Source organism: Falco cherrug, chromosome Z (assembly GCF_023634085.1).
Source record: "Falco cherrug isolate bFalChe1 chromosome Z, bFalChe1.pri, whole genome shotgun sequence".
In the NCBI taxonomy this organism is placed as follows: domain Eukaryota; kingdom Metazoa; phylum Chordata; class Aves; order Falconiformes; family Falconidae; genus Falco; species Falco cherrug.
Window position 1 is genome coordinate 56528268 of NC_073720.1, and position 22775 is coordinate 56551042.

General features: G+C 39.1%; 1 protein-coding gene across 3 annotated transcripts in view; it reads left to right on the top strand.

Moving 5' to 3' along the window:
- LNPEP (leucyl and cystinyl aminopeptidase) overlaps positions 1–22775 on the top strand; it is a 67169-nt gene that overhangs the window by 21228 nt on the left and 23166 nt on the right. For 2 of the 3 annotated variants that reach the window (XM_055698999.1, XM_055699001.1), the window contains exons 2-5: positions 7985–8825; positions 12993–13131; positions 20444–20575; positions 22139–22259. In XM_055698999.1, the coding sequence (XP_055554974.1) occupies positions 7985–8825; positions 12993–13131; positions 20444–20575; positions 22139–22259 (1233 nt within the window). Of the gene's footprint in view, positions 1–5034; positions 5142–7984; positions 8826–12992; positions 13132–20443; positions 20576–22138; positions 22260–22775 lie in introns of all 3 variants that reach the window. The other variant, XM_055699002.1, reaches the window with a different exon arrangement.

Sequence of the window (22775 nt, forward strand, 5' to 3'; positions counted from 1 at the left end):
TTGCACTCAAACTGTACAACACAAGTTCCTCTGGTTTTTTTATTTGCTCTCATATTTAATGTCGTTCTTGTCTCTAGTCTGGAAGGAGTGATGACATAAGATATGTGTGAGAAATTCCACAGTGTACACTTAAGTAGGTAAATTGTTGTTTTCCTCTCTCATAAGTACAGATGAATACTGTACCAAGTAACTTGTCCATCCTTTTCTTAAAAGAACAGATTCTATAGCAAGTACACCTATTACTCACAAAATTTCTAGTGCCGTGTCTGCATCGGCTGCTGCACAGGTCATATTACCTCTTCGAAGACACTGCAAGTGTAGCAGAAATATTTTATACATTTGCGTCCTGGCTTCAGCTGCGATGGAGTTAATTTTCTTCTTAGTAGCTGGTGCAGTGCTTTGGATTTGGTGTGAGAACAATGTTGATAACACGCTCAGTTGTTGCTGGGTGATGTTGGTGTCCTCAGTCAAGGACTTCTCAGTTTCTCAGGCTCTGACAGTGAGAGGGCTGGAGGGGCACAAGAAATTGGGAGGGGACACAGCCAGGCAGCCAGGACAGCTGACCCAAACTGGCCAAAGGGATATTCCATACCATGGGATGGTGCTGAGTATATAAACTGGGGGGAGTTGGCAGGGCCCTGCTGACCGCTGCTAGGGGACTGGCTGGGCATCGGTCAGCAGGTGGTGAGCAACTGTATTGTGCAGCACTTGTTTGGTTTTTTTCGTCCTTCCCTCTGGATTTTATGATTTTATTCCTCTCCCTTTCTCCCTCCTTTTCATTAAATTGTTGTTGTCGTTGTTGTTATTATTTATTTTATTTCAATTATTAAATTGTTCTAATCTCAACCCTTAAGTTTTACCTTTTTCCCAATTCTCCTCCCCATTCCTTGGGGGTGAAGAGGGGGCAGGCAGGCAGTGCGTGAGTGGCTATGTGGTACTTAGTTGCCAGCTGGGGTTAAACCATGACAATTTGTCTTGGCTATAATGGGTTCTTTTGAAATTGTGGTGTGCTTCCAATTATTATTATATTTTTCAGGTACAACGAGAAACTTACTTCACTGAGCAAAATACAAATTTTAATTTTTAATGCAAAAATTCTTCTGATACATAATTTTCAACTTTCTCCTGGGAATGTGGTTATACTGAATATACTACTTTTGATATGACAGTGCAGTGACTTCACATGTGTCATTACTTCTGCAAAGTTTCTTAATCGGTTCTTTCATATGACAATGTTAGTTGCTGACAAGGATTAAATAACTTAGAGCGCAGTAGCGTTTGTTCAGTCTTTGTATCCGTGGCTATATGTCAGTGACCTGCTTTAGCTTTCACTATCACATTCCTTTCATTTGTTACTAGTGCCAAAGTCCAAATAACGGAGAGAAGATCAGATTCCATGTACTATAACCAATCTTACTATTTTTATGACAATACATCTGCCCACTTGAAGCGTGCTTACCTGCCACACAGTGTATTTGCAAGCACTTGTAAATACTTCAAATCTTTTCTTGGAGTCCTGTAAACAAATAGCTTTATGCTGTTCACTAAAACTTATGAGAGTAAGACTAGTTTTCTGAGGCTTAAGGAGTAGTGGAGCCTTTGCTGTTTTGATGTTATACTGTGTGGCACTGAATTTTCTCCTGATGGCATCTTTTTCTCAAACTCACTTTACCATCATGGTAGCAGTTTTATTCATGTATTAGAAATCCCATGTTCTAAGCTTACTATCTGTGCTGAAATCTTGCGTTTCACCACTACTTCTAGAAAAGGTGGCATTTAGACAGGTACATGAACACAAAATAGCTCTTTAAGAGGAAAAAAAACCACACTTGAAGTTGCTTTTTAATCTGTTGATTTGTTTTAGCAAATGCAACCAGTCTTTAGTAGGAACAAAATCCATGCAGTTTTTCTGTGGAATTTGCTGTTTGGTCAGTCTCAGCTGCTTTTGCTAAGAAAAGGGCAATGGTTTCAAATTCGGCCATAAAAGTTAGGTATGTAAACCACTATTATGGCTCTGAATAAGTAACACCATTATTAAACACCTGTAGCTACTCCTGAAATCATTGGACAGAATTATTCTTTGACATAGTATCCGTGAGTTGCTTGGTAGCAAGTCAAGTAGCAAAACAAGTACTTTGTTCATAGTTTTTCTGTGTTCTATCCTGACAGACCAGGCACAAAACACGTCAACACATTAGTAAATGTTTATTTTTGGGTAGCAGTAACTCTGCACGCTTTACCCCATTACTTAAATGCAGCCGAAATAATTTACGTTCTGGAGGAATCATTTTTCACTCCAGCTAGTAGGCACGCTTTATGCAGGGCTGTTTGTTCTGGCCTTGGGTTTTGCTGCATCTGCTGGTCTGTGACAATATGCAACCCAATAGTTGTTTAGTTTCTGGGTTATTCCAGGGTAACAGAAAGTTTCCTGTGCTTATCTCAGCAGTAGGGGTTCGGTTGCTACAAAATGGGATGTGTTACTGTAATTCTTTTAACATTTTTTTCAGTTAAAATACTGTGTGATACCTGATCATTATTTAAAGATGAGAATGTGCTGATCTTCAGCCTCAGAAAGTGGCAACAGTCTGTGTGACCCTACCAACAGGATTCATTTGGTTAAAATTATTCAGGTTTTTAATTTTAACCTCTTAATTAGAATACGGAAAGTTGAAAATAGAACAGTTGCCTTTGGGCATTTTCTGGATATATTTTAAAAAAGAATGAACTTGAGGAATGGCTAAGATTCATATAATAATTTTGAGTGTTAAGATTTCAGTTCTGAGATAGAATACCCAGACATGAGTCCTCAGAGCCAAGAGATGACTGATTTTTTGTGCAAGGGAAAAGTACATACTTTTAACATTATAAAGAGGTATCAACAGCATTATAGGAAGATGCTGACTCTGAAAAATACAGGAATAATGACTTTCTTTATTCTACAGAATATTTGTGATGGCTTCCAAAACCAAAACATCGTAAGATACTTAATTGCTGGATATACTGATATTCAGTACATGGTGTTGCCGGAGGCGTTTACACTTCAGGAGAAAGCTTACATTCTCGTTAATGGGAATGGAGCTCTTCAGACAAAACAAATACTTGGAGCAAATTCTAGACAGTTTTACTGCAGCCCCTGATTGTCCCTGCATGATCATGTTTTATACTGAACTTGAGTATTGTAGTAAAGTTGCTTTGTAAGTTAAAGAACTGATTTGTGAAAGGGTGGAGAAGTGCAAGATGTATGTCTTGTAGCAACAAGGTAAGGGACCTTCTTCTGTTTAGCTTGGTGCCCTTAAGTCATGCCACTTTTTACCACCTGGGTATGACTATGCTGTTCACATTAGCAAAGGGTGCAGTACCTACAGCATGGTTCTGTACTGTTCTAAACTGCATTTGAATTTCATGTCTAAGCATTCTGTCCTCTTTCCAGAAAACAGCAGACTGGGTTTGTTATGGCTCTGAATACTGTGATGAGTTTTTTGGGCATCTGCATTGCAGGAGGCAGCCGTAAAGAAACTTCTTCAAAAACTACAACATTGACAAAATGTCTGCCTTCCTTCAGCTTTGCAGTATTAGGAGGATTGGATTTCTGGATTAGTCTAGCACTTTCAGTTTTTAACCTGAAATCTCTTCTCAGGATTGTTTCTAGACTGTGAGTATTCTCATTGTTCTCTGCTAGATGTGGTAATAGATCACATATTGAAGAAGACATTGAAAATCTCTAGTTTTCAGTTAAAAATTTGTGATAAAATTGTGTAAAATCACTTTTACTTGGGTGTGTTTAAGCTTTAAGAGTTTAATGTCATTTCATTAGTGCTAATTAGGGAGCAACAAGACTCAGCCCCATGACTTTTTTTTTTTACCTTCTTGCCACTGTCACACTAAGCTTATATTTAGTAAAGATTTAGATTTAAATTTCCATGTCTGATGACAGATCATTTTTATAGTGCATTTTAGCAGCTCAGATCAGTACTTCCTTAACTGTGGACTAGTCTGACCACAAACGCCTGTCATGTACCTGCAGCCTCAGGCATGGCAGTGGTAGTTCACTGGAAGCATGCAGCTTCTTTACAGGTTAAAGTTCCCTAGTCTTGAATTTATGCTGATTTTTCCTGCATCATATTTGGAACCTGAATTAATCTGTTTGAATATCTGAAATTCACGTGCTTTTAGTATGTTTTATAATGGGAATGTTTGCCTCTTTGCCATACTTGATGTGAAAGATGACAGTGAAATGTGATGTTTGCAGTCATGTTCCTCAGGCTGCTGCTTATTCCTTATGGCTTGTTTCAGTTTGAGAATACCTTTTTCTGTTCATCCTATGGGTTTTTTAGATCATACTTTATGTAGCAGCTTATGGGTTAAAAAATGAAAGGTCATATGAGTTCAATTCATATGATTGATGACTCGCACTATCCTGTTATAAATTGCAGTGAACCAGCATGAAGCAAATAGTCCAGAGTTTACCTGAGTGTAAAAGCTTTAAACATGTTTGCCATGGTTCCTCTCCAAAAGTAGCCTGACTTTATGCTTTTGTGAATGCATATGTCAGCATATATAACTCCAGTAACCTTTTGATGCTTTGTGTGCTTTCCAGTGGTGAATAGTAGGCTGGTGATGCCCTTGACCTTCAGTAAAGTTCTGATCTTACAGATTTTCAGCACTGCAGAACAATCAAGACTTTGATTGCTTCCAATTTTCACAAATACCTTTGCAGAAATTCGTTTTAACTGTTGTCTTCCTAGAAATGAATGTCTCTTAGGTGTTAAAACTGTGAATTGCTTTGAAATTAACTTCTGGTTTAGATTTTCTGTCTTAGTTTCAGTCCGAGATTTTTTTGTAGAATTCTTTTTGACTAGAAGAGTTATTAGTGCCTGCATGTAATTTTGAAAAATTTAAGATAGTTGGCTTTAGAAGAAACTTGCTAGAGAATAAGCTCTTGAAAAAGCAGACTGTTCTATAAGCAGCAGAGCTGATGAAGCCTACTTTCTGCTAGATTTATGCTCTTTATCTTTCTCCTCCTTCCCTCTACAGTGCCTCCCCTGTCTTCTACCTCTTTTGCTGGCCATGCAGCAGCACATGCCATGGCTGGGGTTGGAGCTGTGTACTGAATGGCTGCTACCTTTTGGAGTGGTTAAGATGTGAGTCTGAATACCTGCCTTTTCTACATAGCAGATATTGATTTGGGTATCTTCCACCAGCTGCTGGTTGTTTTGGGGTGGGATTGTGTTGGGACTTGAAGAAATTTGGTCTTTAGTCTGTTTACAAATCTGCTTAAAGCTAGCAAGCAGATTTAGAAAGCAACCAGCTGAGGGAGTAATCAGCAAGAATCTCTGCTAGAAGTAGTTTAGTGAGTTCTTGATAAACTATTCTTGGGTGGAGAAATTACAAAAGAGCTTCTGTTGCACGGTACTTTGTCTTTCCGTTTTTTTCTCCACTAATTTGCCTGTATGTTTTCACTTGCAACTTAGCTTTCTATCCTCTTTCTTTACTGTGTGAAACCTCCAACCTGATGTATGAGTGCACATGCTCTAATGTAGAGACCATAGTGCTGGACCGTTGAATTGCAGCCACAGCCTGAAGGCTGGAACAAGAGCATCGTGCTGGGAAATGCCGTAAGGACAGCTTTAGAAGGTGCTTTTGTCTGAAGGTTGGAGTAGGTGACCTCCTGAAGTCACTTCCAACCTCAGGTCTTATGACCCTATGATCCTATTACTAGTCAGAGCAGGATGTTTACAGTGGGACAAAGGGTGAGCAGGTACATCCAAATTCCAGCAAACTCCCTGCTTTCATCCATCTCCATATTGCTTGTTGAGATTGACCAGTGCACCTTCCTCTTCCTGGCTTATTTTTGTGGGGTAGGATTTTTTATTTTCTTTTTTCTTATTTTTAGACCTTTGCAGAGAAATGTTCCAAGATTGATCTGTTTTAAAGTAATGCAGTATTTTTTTGTTGGAGATGCAAGGTGCTGATTTATGAAGCTATTATTTGTTTGGAAGGTATCTGAATAGTCTGTCAGTGTAACTTTGAAATAAGTGGCAGACAAGTATCATTAGAGGTTTAAAACACAGATACCACACAAAGAGAAAAGCATAATAGAATGTGGGCTACAATAAGGATTCTTGCTCCATCCTTTTCAGTGGTACAGCTGCTGATACTAGATACCTGAGTTTGTGGCCTTGAAACAGGAAGTCTTGATACATTTTGGAGTAAATGTTGAGGTTGGTGTATCTGACTTGAAAAGATTCTTGCCATCTTTTCTTTATGAAGTTTTACTTTCACCTTTGAGAAGTTCAGCCATATAGAAACCTGACATTAAAAAAAAAAAAAATGGAAAAAAGAGGCTAATACGAAACCATACATCCTTACCCTCACAGTAATTAATCTTCCATTAATCTGTTTTAGCATTTTAAGTCCTATCAAGCCATGATATATAGTTATATTCCTGAAATTATTTCTATAATTTATTTCTGTATAATATTATCCTCAGTTCTTGGATGGAACCTTAGCAATATAGATAAAATCAGTAATGTGTTATATGAACACTGATATTCTAGGCTGTACATAGATTGGCAAAATGTACATTCTTGTCAGAACTTTAATAAAAGTCAACCTACTTTTCGGTACATTTAGATCCAAATAAAAACTTATCTTCCTCGTTCTGAACACATAGAATGTGGAGGGTAGAGGCATGATGTGATTATTGATCAGTTAGCAGTAGACCTTCATGTCTGAAAGAGATTAGTTTCATTTCTGAAGTGTTGCAGCTGGGCAGAAGTTTTGACTTGTCTCTTAGACAGAAGCTGTGACAGGGGACTATTGAAATTAACTGTAATTTAAAGGCCCTAAAAATTTGGTAATAGGATCTCTTGGGGAGAGAGATCTCCATATAGATGGCTTTTCCATTTGAATTGTTTTGTTTTCTAGACAGCTGTGTGGTGTCCTAACAAAAGCCAGTTGACATCCTTCCTATGTTTTTTTTATGGTGCTTTGGATTAAATACAGTGTGAAAAAAAGCTCCTTACTTCTAAGTCAGCTACTTTTGGGTATCCATGTCCCATTCCCTGTATATACCTCTTTTGAAAAGTTTTATTTTTGTCCACTTTCCACTGAGCCAGTTACCTGAAAGACAACCTTTTACATAAACACTTACAGACATGACCAGAAGTTTTGATTAAAATGTAACTGCATGTAGAATATGAGAGTATTTGATGCTTTTTAAAGTTGGCATGAATTTCAGTTCTTTTATGTTCAGTGATCTATTAAGGACAGATTTTATGGAGACAAAGAGTCTTGACTGGCAGTGATTTAACTTCTTACCTGCATGGAATGTTTCAAGGGTTGCTTGAAACATGGGTTAGCTCTTAAATAAATATGTCAATTGGAATGATATTTTTTTATACTGCCATTATTATTATATGAGAAATATTTTTTTATCTTTTTTGGGGTGTGTGTGAAAAATCAAGTTTGAAAATGTCAAATGGATATTTTATTTGTGTAGCTGCCAGCACATTAGCATATTTTCTCCCCTATTAAAGAGCTCAGTAACTAGAATATTCAGAAACACCTCTAGGACTGTATTGGCTGCCTGTGGTTTACCCTGAAACATAAAGGATATTCTGTCTTAACTAATGTAGTTGAGTACAAATGTAGTTTACTGGGGTAGAGGAAATATAGCCAAGACACTGAAATCAATGAACTGGGAGCACTATGCAGTGATATTGCTGATCCCCAGTTACAGTGCAAGACATAGGATTGAGCATGTGCAATGGAAGCATCCTTTTGAAGATATTGAACGAAAAATTAGAGTAGGCAGAAAAGCACAGAAATGTTTTCTGGAAACAAACCTGAGAGAGAATGTTGAAGGGCTCTTGATTGTATGTGCTTATAAGTGTTTCCCATTCTGTAATTCAGTAAACTATCTTTGAGGTATTATAATCATGCCTTTTGTTTATCATGTAACATATGATCTTTTCTTTTTCAGATCGAATTCAGTTGCCCAGGAATATGATTGAAAACAGTATGTTTGAAGAAGAGCCTGATGTGGTTGACTTGGCAAAAGAGCCTTGTTTACATCCCCTGGAGCCTGATGAAGTGGAATATGAACCAAGGAGCTCCCGGCTCTTGGTGCGTGGCCTTGGAGAACATGAAATGGACGATGATGAAGAGGATTATGAGTCATCAGCAAAATTGCTGGGGATGTCCTTCATGAACAGAAGCTCGGGTCTCCGGAATAACATGTCTGTCTATAGACAAAATCCAAATGGATCATGTTTGGTGCCCTCTACGAGGACCATGGTGGTTTGCACAGTTGTTCTTGTGATTGCAATTTCATTAATAATGGTGATATATCTTCTTCCCAAATGTACCTTTACCAAAGAAGGCTGCCATAAAAAAAATCATACAATGGAACTAATATACCCTTTGGCAACCAATGGAAAACTATTCCCATGGGCAAATATTAGACTTCCTACTGATGTTGTACCGCTGCATTATGATCTTGTCTTGCAGCCAAACCTAACTACTCTGAAATTTGCAGGCTCTGTAAAGATAGTGGTTAACATCGTTCAGGTAACTTGGAAGATTGTACTTCACAGCTCAGGACTTAATATCACCAAGGCAACCATTACTTCAGCAGCAGGGCACCAAGCAAAGCCAGTTGAATTCCTGGAGTATCCACTGTATGACCAGATTGCTGTCATGGCTCCTGAGGCTCTCCTTGTAGGACAGAATTATACTATCAACATAGAATATTCATCTAATTTATCAGATACTTATTATGGTTTTTACAAAATTTCTTACAAGGATGAGAATTCTGAGCAAAGGTATGCCCACAAATGCAGCTTCTCTCTTCTTTTACTTCTAGATTGTGCTTTGATTATAGAAATAACAGGGGTTTCTTCTTCTATTGGATGTTTTGTGCAACTGATTCTTATTGAGTGAAATTGACCTTTAGTTTCACAATTAACCTACCTGAAAAATGTCTTTCACGGATGAGCTCATTAAGTGATGACAGCCTTTCCATCAGTTAAATGTAGTGCAGTATAGTGGTTGTAGGTAGTTACAGTGTCCGTTTTTGGTTTTTTAATGTTTACTTTCTCTCTTTGGAAATTCTTCCCACATCTCTTGAGTCTCAAGGCAGGGACAGGGGGAACAAAGTCCCACTATTGTAAGAGAAGATCATGTTTAACGTCATCTGAGGAACCTGAACATACAGAAGTCCATGAAATCCAGTGAGATGCACCCCACAGTCTTAAGGGAACCAACAGATGTAGTTGGCAAGCTTCTTTCAATTGTAAAGTCATGACAGTCAGAAGTCCCCAGTGACTGGAGAAAAGGGAAATATCACACTCATTTTTAAAAAGGGTAAATCAGTGCTTTTTACCAAGAAAATTAATGAAATTACCACCCACCACCACCTGGTTCAATTGGACCTTATACTGGTCATGTACTTAAGAGTGTTCATGCCTTTGTTGAACATGTAATTATCCATGCAGGTTTTCTAGAAACAGAGCACTGTAATAAACAAAAGACAGGAAAAGCAGTATGGGTCAGTCCAGGACCAGCTGACATTTGAAAGACCCACAAAACAACTGCTAAATACAGTAAAAGCATAAAACACAGCTTGTGTGAAGAACTGCTAAGATCTAAAGATTGAAAAAAAAAACCCTGAAATGAGATGTAAAGGAAAAAGCAAGAAAAATCAGTGTTATCAGTGTTACAAATCTTTGCAACAGAGAGTTTTTATATAAATTCCCAAAATATTAATAAGCAGATTTTGTTTCCTGAAAGGGGATGGCAGGACTTAGAATTTGCACCACCAACCCAAACATTTACAAATAGACAACATAGACTTGAAAGTATTCTCTGAGAAGAGGATCATGCTGAGATGGTATTTAATTTCAGTTACTTAAAACCAGACCCTTCATTGAGCTGTTGCAAACTTTTTCAGTGAGACTCCTTGAAGAATAAAACAGAAGCGTGGCAAACTTGGTCATAATTTTTCTCTCTGCAGTGAGCTATGGTATCTACACACTGCTAATATTATTTAAGTTCCTCAATTATTGCTCATCTTTAAAAAAAATTAAACAAAACAAGATGCTTAGTGTAAAGATTATTTCATAGACAGTTAGGGAGCTGTGTACCATAAGAAAGATGTATTTCTGTTCTATTCTTTAAACAAAAACTTAGAATATTTTGTTTCAGATTTAGCAGGCCTCTCTAAGTGTTAACAACAGACAACTAAACCAAAACTCATTTATTTTTCTAAAGTTTGCTCACAATTTGGCTTTGAAGCTCTCTTTATCTAGATCCCAGTGGGTCTATGATGTAGTGCTGAAGTGTACAAGAAAACAAGTTAGCTGCAATAGTTGTTTTCAAATATATGCAAAACCTGGCACATTCAGATGAACTGCAGAACACTTAGTGCGTTCATGAATTGGTCAGCAACTGACCTTTCTCCTCTTTACTCCCATGTGTTCCTGTTGGTCTTCATGTGAAGTAGTCCAAGGGGCTTTCTTAAAGTGATCAAGAATTCTAAGAAATAAATTTGGGTTAAAGGATTGCTGATCTGTTTCAGTTGGCCTGCATCTCTGATGAAGGTGTGTGTATTTTACTAGGGTGCAAATGTAGATAGATGACTGTTCAGATCACCCAGGTAAAGTGCTGTTGATAAACCTTTTTTGAAAGGGTTGTTCCTGAGCTTATACTAAAATGTTTCAGTGTTTGCATTATCATTGGAGAGAATCTATTGCCACTTGGGAAACTGCTGATAAGCTTCAGAATTCAATCGTCATAGCAAAAACCCTGTAATTTGTCTCTGTTGTGGAATGCTTTGGATAATGAAGAATCACAAAGGTTGTAGATTACATCAGAAGAACATGACCACAAGATGAAATAGAGCTAAGTAGCTTATCACAGACATTAAAGACATGCTTTACCATCTAATAAATGGGAATAAGAATGTAGTAAATTTAGAAGGCAAAAATCACTTGAATGATCAGCCCCTTTTTGAATTTCCATGTTTTTTCCTCTCCTTATGTAGCTGAAGCTTTGTTTTCTTCTTCTATTTACTGTAGTAGAAAGAGAATGTATAAGTATTCAAAGAGGAAAGAGATGATCTGTCAGTAAGTTCTTGAGTTTTCGTCCCCCTTCAGTCCAGTGTTACCTGATTTTGTTCAGGAACAGGATGTAGCACATGCCTTAACATGTATGCTTTTCAGTAAATCTTTTTCAGATAACTCCATGCTGATATCATCATTTCCATTGCCTTCCCTGACTCTTCTATGTCCAGGGGCTTTGCGTCTGTATGCTTAATGTCAGCTGTTTTACAAATGCGGGCTACTTCAACAACCTCTGTTGTTATTGCATTTTCTGTATAACACTCAAACTATCAAGCTGCTTTTGCAAGAAAATTTATTTTCTTTTGAAAATGTGTTATATTGCCACAAAAACATAAAAATCACCAAACAGCAAAATAACTCACTGTTGCCAGGTGCAAATTTAAAAGACAAACAAAAAAACCCCCAACAAAAAACCGTGGGCCTTTTTTGTATTTTTATGCAGAATTGTTCTTTGTTTTTCTTCTGTAAAATCTTGGAGTGAAGAAAAAAAGAAAAAGAAACTTACTGCACCATCTTCAAGATTGTCCGTCAGGGGGAAGAGAAGAATAATAAGATGAAAGCAGGCGTGGAGGTTAATCTTATAAATTGTCAGCACTGTGCCTCCTTAGAAAAGTTGTAGGACCAAAAAAGTACAAAAGAAAAGAAAAATCCCCAAAACTAGTGGAAAGCTTGGCAGTAGGTTAACAAAAATAAACCCCAAAATCCAAAACAAACAAAACTGTGAACCACTGTTCTCTCCACTGATTAGCTCCAGTAAATACAAGACTTAAATTGGCAGACTTCTTGTTGAGCTCCCAGGGTTGTCTTGCAGGAGCAGAATATAAGTCAGAGGTGCCCTCTAGGAAAAGATGTAATTTCTGTGGCTAGCTAGTATCAGAATACTGGAGAAGAAGCATACATCTCTGAGAAGTCCTAGCTGTTGAATTAGAGACAAGATGGTGCATGAACTTCCACAGAATCCATCTACTAGCAGGCAAAGGGAGAAGTGTGCGGTTAGATGAACTGTGGGAGCATCTGCAGGAGGAGGCATGTCAATGAGATGGAAAAAAGCTTCCTTGTAGTCCTATTTGCTGCAGAGGTTTCAAAACTCTTATTCAGTGGTCATGCTGACAAATGTAATTTAATCTTGTTTTTGTTCTCCCTCTTGCTGGCTTATATTTTGGTGATTGTTCTCTATCTGTATTATTCCAGGTGTATTCTTCTTTGTTAAGAAGACAAAAACCAGTCAAGCAGATTAGTCCTCAAATAAATACATTTTTTGGGGGTTAAAACCCCCTTTAGTTAATGAAACATTTATGTCACAGCACTCTTAAAACTAGCCAGCTGTAACAAGGTCTTTTACCATCACGTACCAGGTTAACTTCAATAAGTAGCTAGCACACCTTGCCCTGGCACAGCCACCAATCCCCCACAAGGTCTCAAAGGTCCATCTACTCTTCGTGCTGTTTCTTCATACTCTTCATGTCAGTCCCTTTACTGCCTTCTCTTTGTCTCTCCTCATCCAGGTCTCTCTTCCTCTCCCCCTTTGCTTCTTCCAGGTCTCTCTTCATTGGCTGCTCCCCTTCCATGCCCCTTAGAGCTATTTAACCACTCAGCAGGAACCAGCCACAGCTGCACCTTATCCACGTCAGCCAACCTGCCGCCCCTGAAACCAGCCCACAGCTGAATATTATCAATGTTAATTAACTCAGCTTCATTCCTGTACACATTTATTCTAACTGCACAAATGCTGTCATCTACCATGCAGAAAGCTAGTCCCATAACAGGCTGTGACAAGGTTTGGGGGTAGAATAACTGTTCTATTATAAATAAACTGAGGTTTATCTTTTTCGTAATTCTTAATTTGCTTTTTTCTACTCTTCCCATTAGGTGGTTTGCAGCAACTCAGTTTGAACCTCTGGCAGCAAGGTCTGCTTTTCCATGCTTTGATGAACCAGCATTTAAAGCTACTTTTTTAATCAAGATCAAAAGAGATGAGAAACTTTCCACTCTGTCAAATATGCCAAAGGTACCTGCTTTTGTAGAGGAATTTTAGTAGAGCTGCTGCCTAGGTAATCTGCTTCAGTGCTTTGCATTGTGTTTTTGTTGCATTAATGTCCAGGGAATTGACTTGAGCACATAAGCTATGAACTGTATGACTTTATAACATAACTGTCTCTTCCTCAAAGACTTGAACTATGTAACTTCATAGAGAAAACACCTGTCCAATGCACTACACAGTGTAGTATATTATTGTAGGGCCAGTTGAATGGCTGTGGGAGGGGTTCCTGTTGAATGTAAATGAAGCATTATTTTGCAGGAGTTTTGTTGTTGGCATAAGATTTACTTTTTCTTTTCTGTTTGTTGATACTGCACACGTGTGGGCTACTGGAATATCTTTATCATTAGTCTTGTGTAACTAGCAGCAGTCTCTGTGAAAGATATGCCTGATCTTGAAGGATGTCCTTTTGAGCCTAAACAAAGGTGTGTGATTTTTTAGGCTGTTTCTTTGTCTCAGTCTTTACTAGTAAGAGCACCTTCCCTCTGGGTACTCAGCCCTCTGAGCTGGAAGATGGGGATGAGAAGGAGCAGAATGAAGTCCCCACAGTCCAGGAGGAAGCCATCAGTGACCTGCTGCTCCACTTAGACATGCACAAATCTATGGGACCAGGTGTGATCCACCTGACGGTACTGAGGGAGCTGGTGGAGGACCTCACCAGGCCACTGTCCATCATTTATCAATGGTCCTGGCTAACTGGGGAGGTCCCAGAAGACTGGAGGTTACCCAGTGTGACACCCATCTACAAGGAGGGCAGGAAGGAGGATCTGGGGAACTACAGGCCTGTCAGTCGGACTCGGTGCCAGGGAGTATTTTGGAGCAGATCATCCTGAGGGTTATGGAGCAGATCATTCTGAGTGTCATCATGCAGGACATACAGGGCAACCAAGGGCCAGCCAGCATGGGTTTATGAAAAGCAGGTTCCGCTTGATGAATCTGATCTCCTTCTATGACAAGATGACCCACCTAGTGGATGAGGGAAGGACTGTGTATGTTGTCTACCCGGACCTTAGTAAAGTTTTGGCAGCACCTCCCACAGCATCCTCCTGCATAAACTGACTGCTCATGGTTTGGACACCTGCTTTACAGTGGATAAAAAGCTAGCTGGATGGTGGAGCCTAAAGAGTGGTAGTAATGGGGTTACATCCAGCTGGTGACCGCTCATAAACAGTGCTCCCCAGGGCTCAGTACTGGGGCCGGTCTTATTTAATATCTTTACTGATGATCTGAACAAGGGGATCTAGCGCACCCTCAGTCAGTTTGCAGACAGCACCAAGTTGGTGGGGAGTATTCATCTGCTGGAGGGCAGGAAGGCTCTGCAGAGGGAGCTGGACAGGTTAGACCAATGGGCTGAGGTTCAATCAGGCTCAGTGCTGGGTCCTCCGCCTGGGTCACACCAGCCCCACACAGCGCTACAGGCTGGGGCAGAGTGGCTGGAAAGTGCCTGGCAGAAAAGGGCCTGGGGGTGCTAGTTGGCAGCCAGCTGAACGTGAGCCAGCAGTGTGCCCAGGTGGCCAAGAAGGCCAACAGCATCCTGGCTTGTATCAGAAATGGTGTGGCCAGCAGGACAGGGGAAGTGATTGTCCCCCTGTACTTGGCACTGGTGAGGCTGCACCTCGAATGCTGTGTTCACGTTTGGGCCCCTCAGTTCAAGAGGGATGTAGAGGTGCTGGAGCGTGTCCTGAGAAGGGCAATGAAGCTGGTGAAGGGTCTGGAGCACAAGTCTTGTGAGGAGCAACTGAGGGAACTGAGGCTATTTAGTTTGGAGAAAAGGAGGCTGAGGGGGGACCTTACTGCTCTCTACAGCTGCCTGAGAGGAGGCTGCAGGCAGGTGGGGTTAGGTCTCTTCTCCCAGGCAACAAACAACAGGACAAGAGGAAGCAGCCTCAAGTTATGCCAGAGGAGCTTTAGATCAGATATTAGGAAAAATTTCCTCACTGAAAGGGTGGTCAATCATTGGAACAGGCTGCTGAAGGAGGTGGTGGAATGCTTAGGGACATGGTTTAGTGATGGACTTGGCAGTCCTGGGTTAATGGTTGGACTTGATGATATTAAAGGTCTTTTCCAACCTAAGTGATTTTATGATTCTATGAATACAGAGGCAACCCCAGAATATGAATGAGGAATCTGAAGTTCCTTCACATGGATCTTTTCAGACAAAATCTTGTAAGAGCATATCTGAATTTTGTGGTGATGCTTTATGTCAGTAAGCCTTTGGAGAAACCTTTATAGAAGCCTAATTCATTTAGGCAGACCAGCAAGACTAATTTACTGCCTAGTCTGTCTGAACTAGGTCCTCTTTCATCAAAACATTGCCACCATTTGTCACCCAACAGAAACTTATTAATACTGACATTGATTTAACTAATAATGAAAAAAGGGGGGACACATGTAAACTGTGCAGTTTGGGTTCCAGGTGTTGTCAAAAGCTCAGGTGCTGATGTAGCTACCTTGTTTTTCAAAACCAGGCTCATAACTGCAACCTTGTGAAATATCTTTTTCACAGTGCATGAGTGTTTATGTTCCTGTATTTGTGGTAATTCTCAACCATTACTTTTAACAGGGTTGCAGCACTTTAGTTTATGTCCAGGCCTAAGAGCACTTTATTTGCTGCTCTTTTCTTCACTGAATTAAGAAACAGACTGCTGGACAACTCTCCTGTTTTATGTAAACAAGAAATAGTGCTCACTCACTTTCCTCTGATAGGAGTTAGACAAGTGGCTAAGGCAACTTTCAACAGCTTCCATAGTTCTTCAAGCAGAAAAAGTAAACTATGGTTTACCATTGCTGCATATGTACAGCAGACATTGCTGAACTAATAGCACATAGTTGCTAGAAGTCTATTCTGTTCTTCCATGTACCTTCCATAGATGATGGGTACTCTGAAGGACGCTGGTTGGTTCTCAGAGAGACTAAGAGTATTTTTGTTTTCAGCTCTTCCTCTTGCACACACTACTATAGACTGTTTACTGCTACTGTAATGCTGATGTAGCCTGTATGTTCTTTTGCTCATCTCTGATGACATCATTATAAAGAAGATGGGAAAGGATTTTCTTTGATAATTTTCATCTCTGTTAGTTGAGAAAGAATTAACTGGTATACCTCTGGTATCTAGCATCTTGGTTGCCAGCTTGGCAGATAACAATTGGCAGATAGAGTGACGGCAAAATAACGATCAACTCTTTTTCACTGTCATTTGTGGCTGGCTATTGAAGGAAAATGGTAAGGACAATTCAAGAGCAAGAAGGGTGTTTCCTGGGTGCTAGGTGCTACTATTTTGGTAGCAATACCTGCCTACTTTCCTTTATTATGTCTTTATTATTACCATTGTGGTGATAGACTTCTCCAGAAGAATAAGCTAGAGCCCTCACAGTAGCAGGCAGGCATATCTACTTCCTTTGTTTTCCCCTGCCATATGTGGTTGTACAGCATCTCCAAGCTGCCTTCTTCAGTAACTGCTTTGTTGAGCCATTTAATCTAGCTCCTCCATCACCTTCCTTACTTTTTTCTGTGATTTCACTCAGATTTCATGTCTTTTGTGCAAGATGTTTATGCAACTTTGCATGGACAGGAAGAAGACATTTGGGAAACTGCCACGTGTTTGTGGCATTGGGCAAGACTGAGATTTCACATTGTGTCTTCTGGCAAATTATGCAAGTGGTTCACTTGATGCAGTGGACAGTGAGTGTCGGTAGGTAAGAGCAGGCTTTTCAGCTTTCCTGAGAGAATCTGTAGAGAAACTAGTTAGAGCTCAAGCTCTGTGTTGTCAAGAATTGTGACTTAACTGGTCCAGCCAACATGCCTGAACGGGCAACTCTGTATTTCTTGTTTAACAACTTATTATTTGTTGCTAGACAATCTTCCTGTAATTAGTCTGGAAATAGCTGACACTCACACCTCAGGACGTGTAAATTAAATCTGCAAAAGGCAGATTGTTACTTGCCTTAGTCTTGGATCTTCCCCTAACTTCTGCCTTGCATTGGCAGACCTTCAGAGCGTGTGGGGTTCTGTGCTTAGGAAGGAGCTGCTCCCCATCCCATCTGGCCCTGCTCAGCTCCAAGTGATGTTGCAAAGCATCTGGTAGATCTTTTGGTGCTCTGTGGACACTAATGTTGTGTACTTGACGTGTATGCACAATGAGGAATCATCCGCATGGAGAAAACAGTGATGAGCTGCCTTTACTATAAGGTCATTAATGCATCTCTTTCTTCCTCATTACTTTAGGACCCATTTACATTTAAGTTTCTAGCCTTTCTTGCTGCAGAGCAGCATTTGCTGTATTGCTCATTTTCCAAGGAGATAGGAAGCCATTTGAGAAATGAACATTTGTGAGATGTGACCTTGTACCCATTCTATTTGCAGTGAAAAATGAGTTGGTATTGCACATTGGTATCACCTTCAACATCGGTGCTATGAATTTTCCCTGATTGTCACATTAGAGATATACTGTTTGGCTGCTCCTGTACTGCATAGAAAAAAACATCTTTCTCCTACCCATCTTTCTCTACACAGAATTGTTCTTCTAATGACTCATACACTCCAGCATAGTGAATTCCCTTTTAAATGATGTGATGCCTCTCTTGTATCTATTTTTGGTGTTTAAATTCCTGCTGCTTGCCATACCACTTGAATTACTTGCAGATCTGCTTCTTCCACTGCTGCCTTGCATACTACATGTCTTCTGCTCAGTTACCTATAGATGCCATAGACAGAAGAAGGTCCTGCTTCCTTCAGGCTGAGAATTTTCCTTCCTCCCTATCTGCTCAGGCTTTTCCATCACCTGGTTCTCTGCTTTTTAACCCACCTTCTCTGTCTTGCTGCGTTTATTCTTGGTATCTGACCCTTTTCACTGAACTTACTGTTTGTCCACTCTTTTTCTCTTTGTAACGCTTACTGAGCTTGTTATAGTGACAATGTGTCTAAAAGCATTTTAATTTCATCTGCATTTTTTGTTGTTTCCATCTCTGTTTTAAAAATTGGCTGTTACTTCATCTGTATGATTGATACAGATTTGAGAAAACTTCCATATGTGGAATAAAGATAATACAAAAAAAGACATTGAAAGCATTGAGGTCGTATGTTTAGTGCTTGGGATCAAATGCATGTTCTTGTGTCAAAACAACAGGTCAGGTTTATTTAGAATTTATTAAGAAGGCATAAGAACATACAAAGCAAGTTTTGCTAATGGGAAGTACTTCCAAGATAGTTATTTATATGTGTTTATACTGCAAATAATATAATTTTCTTTTGTTTTGTCCTCCAATGTTATACCCTGATAATCTGATACTGTGTAATTCCTCTTTTGTTGTTGTAGGAGATTCGAACATGCAGTCTGTTAATGGGCTTAGCAGCAGTTCCTTTGGGTTTTGTAGTTTGTCAATATAACTTGCACATATGAATTACAATAAAATCCTTATTTTTGTGACTGTACAAATACACACAAGAGTTTCGGTGAAAAATTATTCTACTTTAACAGCATTTTTTGTATCAGTGAGTTCTTTTGTAATGGTACCCATTTTTATATGCAAAGCTTCTTTTAATTGGCATGTTTTTGGGATTTATTTAAGATTTATTGTCCTTAATCTTACAAGTGTTCTCGCACATGCTGAGTTGTTACACTTTAGACTTAGCCTGGGTTAGGTATTCTGTTAGGTGGTGTGAGTCCCCAGTGCAGTATGTACAGGCCAGTGCGTTGATTCTTATACACCTAAAGAAAGAAAGATGAAAAATGAGTAAGGGGATCATGTTGTATAGAAGTGTATTTGCATTGGTGAGTTCATTACTAGGGTACACTTGCTTCTGAAAATAAACCCTTAAATCCCTGTTAGGAAAGCAAGCAGAGCAGATTCTTCTGTAATAACTGTAGGTCTTGGAAACAAGCTGTGTTGAATAGAGAGACTTTTCAGTTTATATATCAGAAGGTTAAATCTGAACATCGTCATTTTCTATAAATACCTACATGAGCAAGAGGTCTCAGAAACAGGCCTTCTCAACTAGCATGTACATTGCTAATATGCCAATATATAGTAGCTGACACACAAGGCTAGAAATAAACTGTGTGTGTGTTAGGCCTGTGGTGTTTTCTTTTGTAGTTTTGTTTGTTGTTTTTTGTTTTTGTTTTTTTAATTTAGGATAACTGATTTTTGAACCGTTTTATCTGCAGCCACAGTAGGTTTTCTGAAATACGTCACCTCTTTATGAAGATGAAGCTCATATTAAAGGGAAATTCAGTGATGGCATTCTGTTCATATACAGTGGTCAGATCAGATGGTTATATTGATTATCTCTTCAGGCTTAAAACTGTATTCCTCTTTAACACTGACAGTTAAATTTTCAGTGGCAGTTAAATGTTAAAGCATTTTTTGTTTTGAAATGATCTTGTCTAAAACTGGAGTTATTGTTGTTCTTTAAGTGTTAATGGTTTCTGGAAACAAATGTATTTAATGAAGTTTTGCAAGGCACATGAACTGCAATCCCTGTCTTCAGACCTTTACTATTCTGTACTAGAGCGCTTTTAACCATTTTGCTGTGTTCTTTGTATAATTTATGTTTGTGAAAGACTATACACATGCCTTTTCCAGGACTATACTAAGTAAAAACTTGTGCACTAAAACTAATTTAAGATACACCATGGTATCTCATGTCAGAAGACTGAGCAGACAGTTACTTTGGCAGTCTGTGTGAGCTGGGCAGGTTTTTACTTTGAACTAACTGAAACCTTAGGTTCTCTTTGCTTTTTGAAATGCAATCTCTTTTGTTTTATAAGGGTGTAAGGAGTTTTTCGTTCTGTTCTTCTAAAATAATGAGTATGCCTGGACACCTAGTTTTGAGGAGCCTTCTGGGAAGACGCAAATGTTTAGCTCATGCAATACCAGTATTTTTAGTAGGTTATGCTGAACTGTGTCTCTGAAATAGCCTAAAGCTGTCTTGAATTAATGCTAATCTGTATGTTGACTTTGGATTATACTGGAGGTTTAAGTGTGAACTATATTAGATTGATGGTTTCTCCAACAATGCAGTTGTCTGGTAAATTAAATCTTGATAAATAGCTTTTAGGTATGTAGGCATAAATGACCCGTGTCTCCTTAAGTTTTGTTACACCATGAGCAGCTTGTGAATATCTTCTATACCACTGAAACATAACCAAAATATAAAGATGTTCTGCAAGCTTGCTTATAAACTGTTCTTAGTGTGAAGTGATTCTTTGATTTAACATTGATTCCTTGCATGTCTTAGTGTTCTTTTGTCTGCATTAATAACAATGTTTTCCTTTTACCTGTAGAAAGCCACTACTCCTGTAACAAAAGGAATTGTTCAGGATGAGTTTTTTGTGAGTTTGAAGATGAGCACCTACCTAGTAGCCTTTGTTGTTGCAGACTTGAAAAACATCAGTAAGGAAACTACTGGGAGTCTGGTATGTTTGTTCCATTTTAAGTTTTTCTTCACCCCTCCCAAGCCAACCAGCTTGATGTGGACAAGTATTACTAGTTATAGCTGAATAGGACAGACTGTTTGGTCTAACCTGAAAAGTTAGACCACGGCATGGTTTAAGCCCCGCCAGCAACTAAGCATCACACATCATACAGTCACTTGCTTACTCCCCCCACCCCCAGTGGGGTGGGTGAGAGAACTGGAAGAGTAAAAGTGAGAAAACTTGTGGGCTGAGGTAAGGACATTTTAATGGGACAGAAAAGGATGATAATAATAATAATAATAACAACAACAATAACAATAACAACAACAACAACAATAATAATGATTATGATAAGAATAAGAATATATAAAAAAAGTGATGCACAATGCAATTGCTCACCACTAGCTAACTGATGCCCAGCCAGTTCCCGATCAGCAGCCCTTGACCAGCTTTCCGACAGTTTGTAGACAGAGCATGATGTTATATGGTGTGGAATATCCCTTTGGCCGGTTTGGATCAGCTGTCCTGGCCTTGTCCCCTCCCAACTTCTTGTGCTTCTCCAGCCTCCTCGCTGGCAAAAAGTCTTTGACTTAGTATGATCACTGCTTAGCAACAACTAAATCCAAACCACAACACTATACCAGCTACTAGGAAGAAAATTAACTCTGTCCCAGCCAAAACAAGGACAGACCACTACTTCCTTTTTTTATTTTTTCCCCTGTGGCTACTATTCACATCTATATTTGAACTGTATTCTGATAAAAACATGTGGCAAGGTCTTTACCAGGTTGAAACCTGATCAGTATACTAAATGTTTCATGTTTGCAGAGAGATGGAAGCAACTATCTATGTGGTGTGCTTCGCTTTGTTTGTAACAGTGAAACTAACTTGCATGGGTTGTCAGTACTTCAGAAGTACTTCATAGCAGAGGCATGTAAGAGAGGAGAAAAAGTCCGAGTGACATATTCTAAGGGAAGTTGTTCTTACTGTGCTTCCCCTTTATTCTGACCACCAAGCAAGATTTGGCTAAGCTAGGGAAGTCCAGCAGACCTTTAGAAAGCACCAAGCACAAGGGATCTAGCAATGTATGAGTAATTGCCAGCTTAAAGAGAGAAACCATAAGAACGGCCATACCAAGTAAGGCCAGAGTCCAGCTAGTGGGCTTTCTGTTGCCAACGGTGTCTGGTAGGCCAAGGGAGACTGTAAGAAGGAGGCATATAATGACATTTTCCACAAAATACATTCTCAGAATGCTTCTGGCAATTAGTGACTGGAAGATTCAAAGAATTTGAGCTGAGTTCACACATAGTAAGTTTATTGTCATTAATGTTATAAAATAGTTTACAGTTGAAGTAAAATTGCTTTGGGTTCATAATGCAATGAGATTTTTCTCAATGCCAGAAGATCCTGTGGTGCTTTTATGTTTTGGTTTTGAGCTTAAAATTTGCAGCTAATACCAAAACCATGCCCTATCTGTTTCAGAAACTTCTGCCAGCTCCTCTTTTACTTCTAAAGCTTTTGTAGCTAGATGTTTTAAATTTTTTTTTTCTCTCTTTGGACTAGGTGTCTGTGTATGCCGTACCAGAGCATCTAAACCAAGCTGGGTATGCCTTAAACACAGCTGTGAAACTTCTGGAATTTTATCAAAGATACTTTTTAATAAACTACCCTCTGGAAAAATTAGGTAAGTTCTATTGATCTTTTTTTAAACAGAAGAAGAAGCCCTATTCAATTCTGAGAAATGCAGAGGAACTTTCATTCTGAAAAGATGTGCTTAAAAAAAAAAAAAAGACAGCATAAACCATGTGAAATAATGTTCTGCAAAAATTATTGAAAAAATAATCATTAAATGTTTGACTGGGTATGAGAATTAAGTGATTCCCAAGCTGGAAAGCTTTTCTGAGCTTTTGACACCAGATTGCTTGTACTTGTACATAATATTAAAGACATGGTTAGTATAAATTTAACATGATGGGCCTTGGTAGAGAGATACAGAATTCTCAGTCTGTAAGCCATGTTCACCAGTGCAGAATCTGCAGTCTGAGTTCTCTGCATGTATTAGTATGGAAATACAATGAAATGCAGTCTTCTAAGACACTATTTCTTGTAGAGGCAGCCCCATTTGCTTGTCACTTTTGTGCATGCAAGATATACGTGCAGTGTCTGTGTAGTGATTTAAGTTGTTTGTGTAACAGTGCTG